The sequence below is a fragment of the Colobus angolensis genome, unplaced genomic scaffold (genome assembly GCF_000951035.1).
Source record: "Colobus angolensis palliatus isolate OR3802 unplaced genomic scaffold, Cang.pa_1.0 Scaffold641, whole genome shotgun sequence".
NCBI lineage: Eukaryota > Metazoa > Chordata > Mammalia > Primates > Cercopithecidae > Colobus > Colobus angolensis.
Genome location: NW_012120055.1, coordinates 135418 through 139362, shown reverse-complemented (window position 1 = coordinate 139362; position 3945 = coordinate 135418). Strand labels below are relative to the sequence as shown.

At 43.0% G+C, this 3945-nt stretch overlaps 1 protein-coding gene across 2 annotated transcripts in view; it reads left to right on the top strand.

Annotated features, from left to right (window-relative positions):
• Positions 1-3842, top strand: part of CDC16 (cell division cycle 16) — a 36890-nt gene extending 33048 nt beyond the window's left edge. The window contains exons 17-18 of one of the 2 annotated variants that reach the window (XM_011964132.1): positions 3351-3648; positions 3731-3842. In XM_011964132.1, coding sequence (XP_011819522.1) covers positions 3351-3610 — 260 coding nt within the window. In that variant the 3' untranslated portion in view covers positions 3611-3648; positions 3731-3842. Of the gene's footprint in view, positions 1-3350 lie in introns of both variants that reach the window. The other variant, XM_011964130.1, reaches the window with a different exon arrangement.
• The last annotated feature ends 103 nt before the right edge of the window (positions 3843-3945 follow it).

The window sequence follows — 3945 nt, the reverse complement described above, 5'->3', positions numbered from 1 at the left end:
AGTACGCTTAGGGGTTTCCTGTTGGTTACACCCTATGCAAATGAAGGATTGGTCTGTGGCCAATCAGAGGCTGAAGTGAAGTTACACCCTATGCAAATGAAGACTGTGACCAATCAGAGGCTGAAGTGAAGGCGTCCTGTCTTTAGACCCTATTCTGCCTCAGTTAGGAAGCAAATAAAGGCGCTCAACATCATTACTTATCAGGGAAATGAAATTAAAACCATAGTGATAGTGTGTGCCTCTAGTGCCAGCTACTCGGGGCTGAGGCTGGAGGATTACTGGAGCTCAGGAGATCAAAGCTGCAGCCATCCTGTCTCAAAAAAGTAATATAAATAAAACCACAGTGAGAAACCAGTACACACCCACCAGAATGGCTAAAAGTACAGTATGTGGTGTTGGTGTGATGTGGAGCAACTGGAACTCTCATAGATTGACTACTAGTGGGTTATAAAAGGGTAAAGTCTTTTTGGGAAACTGCTTAACATCATAGTAAAGTTAAACCTATTATATCAGTTCTCTATTGCTGCCTAACCACTCCAAAACCTCAACCAACAACGTATTATTTTTACAATTCTGTGGGTTGAGTGACCCATTTGCGGGTCTTCTCTAGGTTTACTCATGCAGCTGTGGTTAGCAGATACTTGACTGGGTAGATGGTCTAAAATGGTATCATTTTCCAGTAGGGAGCTCAGCTTGGGTGCGAAGTCTCTCTCTCTGGGGCTTTCATCTTAGGTTTCTTTGTAGCACGATGTACTCAGGGTTCTAAAGGACAAGAACCGAAGTTCAGGACCTCTTGAAAATTCAGAGTTGCACAACGTTCTGTTCCATCAGTACAAGTCTCATAAGCTCTGAGTCATTGTGGGAGGGGCTGCGCCAGGGCGAGGGTGCTGGCAGGTGTGACTCATTGGGGTGGGTAGAGGGTGGTGATTGACCACAGTGATTCTGTCATGTAGGTGTGAGCCCAACGGAAGCAAGTGCTTCTGTCCACTAAAGGTCACAAACAAGAGTATTCATAGCTTTATTCATAATAGCACCTAACTGGAAATGACTCAAAACGTCCACCAGTAGGAGAGAGGAGAAATAAATTGTGGCATGTTCATACAGTGGAATACTATATTATTTGAAAGACTACTGAATCATTTAGAAACATGGATCAATTTCACAGATTTTTAAAAATTTTTAATTATTACTATTTTTTTTTCTGAAAGGGAGTTTCAGTCGCCCAGGCTGGAGTGCAGTTGTGCAATCTCGGCTTACTGCAACCTCCGCCTTCTGGGTTCAAGCAATTCTCCTGCCTCAGCCTCCCGAGTAGCTAGGATTACAGGCGTATGCCACCCCACCTAGCTAAGTTTTTGTATTTTTAGTAGAGATGGGGTTTCACCATGTTGGCCAGGCTGGTCTCGAATTCCTGACCTCGGGTGATCCACCTGCCTCGGTCTTCCAGGGTGCTGGGATGACAAGCGTGAGCCACCATGCCTGGCAAATTTCACAGATTTTTGACAAAAATATGAATATCTACTAATTACTTCCATTTATAAGATTAGTGTATTAGTCCATTCTCGCGTTACTATAAAGAAATACCTGAGCCTGGGTAATTTATAAGAAAAGAAATGTAATTGGCTCACAGTTCTGCAGGCTATCCAGGAAGCATGATGCTGGCATCTGCTTGGCTTCTGGAGAGGCCTCAGAAAACCTGAAATCATGGCAGAAGGCTAAGTGGGGAGCCACCACTTCACATATCCGGAACAGGAGGGATTGAGAAAGGGAGGAGGTGCTACACACTTTAAACAGCCAGAACTGACTGTCACGAGAACAGCACCAAGAGGATGGCAGTAAACCATTCAGGAGAAACCACCCCCATGGTCCAGTCACCTCCCACCAGGCCCCACCTTCCAACATAGAGGATTACATTTCAACCTGAGATTTGGTGGGACACGGATCCAAACCATATCAATTAGTAATGAACAAAACTAATTGGTAGTGATAGAAAAGTCCATACAATGCTCATTTCAGGCTTGGGAAAGCTGGCAGTATTGACCAGGAGTGGGCACAGGGTTGTCTTATGGAGCTGTGCGTGTTCTGTGCCCTTCTGGCGGTGGTCATGTGGGATGCATGTATGTAGCGTTCATTCAGTCATGTGCTTAAGGAGATTCACACTTGACTCTTGGTTTTAGCTCAGTTTTAAAAAACAAATGTAAGCTCTGGTTTCCTAGAGATGTTGGGTTGGAACCTCAGGTCTGCCCCTCGGCAGCCCTGTGGCAAGAAAGGCAAGTCTGAGCCTTAGTTTCGTCATTTGTTCAAGGGAAGTTCATAGGAAGCTAAATAAAGGCTGAAGAGTTGATAATGAGTCAGAGGGACGTCTCCTTGACCTTGCAGAAGAGATTTACCATTCATGTCATTTTTATCTTCAGAAGGTTTGCATGTCATTATCTGCCAAACTACCTATTCCTGAAAGCTATTGGTTTGAACTGTGTAAAACTCATTTTGTTTATGTCGAATGATTGTAAATGTTTGTACCTAATATATCTGTTCAGATCTGTTCCAATTTATATTACCCTTAAGGTTTTAATATATGGGAAATGAATTTTATTTCATCGTGGCTTCTGTGTGCATAAGATTGGTGACTATACCCAGTGGGCACAGCAGTTCTTTTTTTTTTTTTGCGACAGAATCTAGCTCTGTCAGCCAGGCTGGAGTGCAGTGGCCGGATCTCAGCTCACTGCAAGCTCCGCCTCCCAGGTTCACGCCATTCTCCTGCCTCAGCCTCCTGAGTAGCTGGGATTCCAGGCACCTACCACCACGCCCGGCTAATTTTTTTGTATTTTTTTTTAAGTAGAGACGGGGTTTCACCGTGTTAGCCAGGATAGTCTCGATCTCCCTGCCCACCTCGGCCTCCCAGAGTGCTGGGATTACAGGTGTGAGCCACCCCTTGCGGCCACACAATCCAGGTCTTATCTGTAACAGCTGAGAAAAAAGTTGCCCACAGGCCTCATCCGTATTTAGGAGGCCTTGGAAATAGGGCAGCTGTTGAAACCCTGGAGCCGCAACTGCCTGTGCTTCTAAAAGTCTCCTGACACCTCCTTTGCAAATGGTGGAAAACAAATGAAAAAGAAGAAAAAGATTGGAATGTTGTTTTCCTTCTGCTCTCAACTTGTGCTCTTAAAAGTATAATTTGACTTAAATGACAGAGATGGTATATAATGATGGAAATGACAGATAAATGATGGAGTTTTATATTTTATTCTAAATAGTATAATCTGACTTAAATGATAGAGATGGTGTTATATAACAATAGAAATGATAAATGATGGAATTTCTTATTTTATTCTAATTGTAGTATTTCTTTTTAGGAGCAGACATTAAAGACAAATTAAAATGTTATGACTTTGATGTGCATACAATGAAGACACTAAAAAACATTATTTCACCTCCGTGGGATTTCAGGGAATTTGAAGTAGAAAAACAGACTGCAGAAGAAACGGGGCTTACGCCATTGGAAACCTCAAGGAAAACTCCAGATTCCAGACCTTCCTTGGAAGAAACCTTTGAAATTGAAATGAATGAAAGTGACATGATGTTAGAGACGTCTATGTCAGACCACAGCACGTGACTGCAGTCAGTGGTCCTGGTCCCGCTGTCCCGGTGTAGGTTAGTATTCTCTCACATCCTCTCCATGGCTTAAGAACGTCCCACTTCCTAACGTGACTCCAAACTGCATCTCTACGTTTAGGAACAGAGACCCGCCTTAAGAGACTGGATCCTACACCTTTGCAACAGATGTGTTCTGATTCTCTGAACCTACAAAATAGTTATACATAGTGGAATAAAGAAGGTAAACCATCTGTTATGTCTTTTTTTTATTTTTCTTTTCCAATAAACTTTTATTTTGGACTAATTTTAGATTTACAGAAAAATGGCAGTACAGAGAGCTTCTATGTGCCCCTC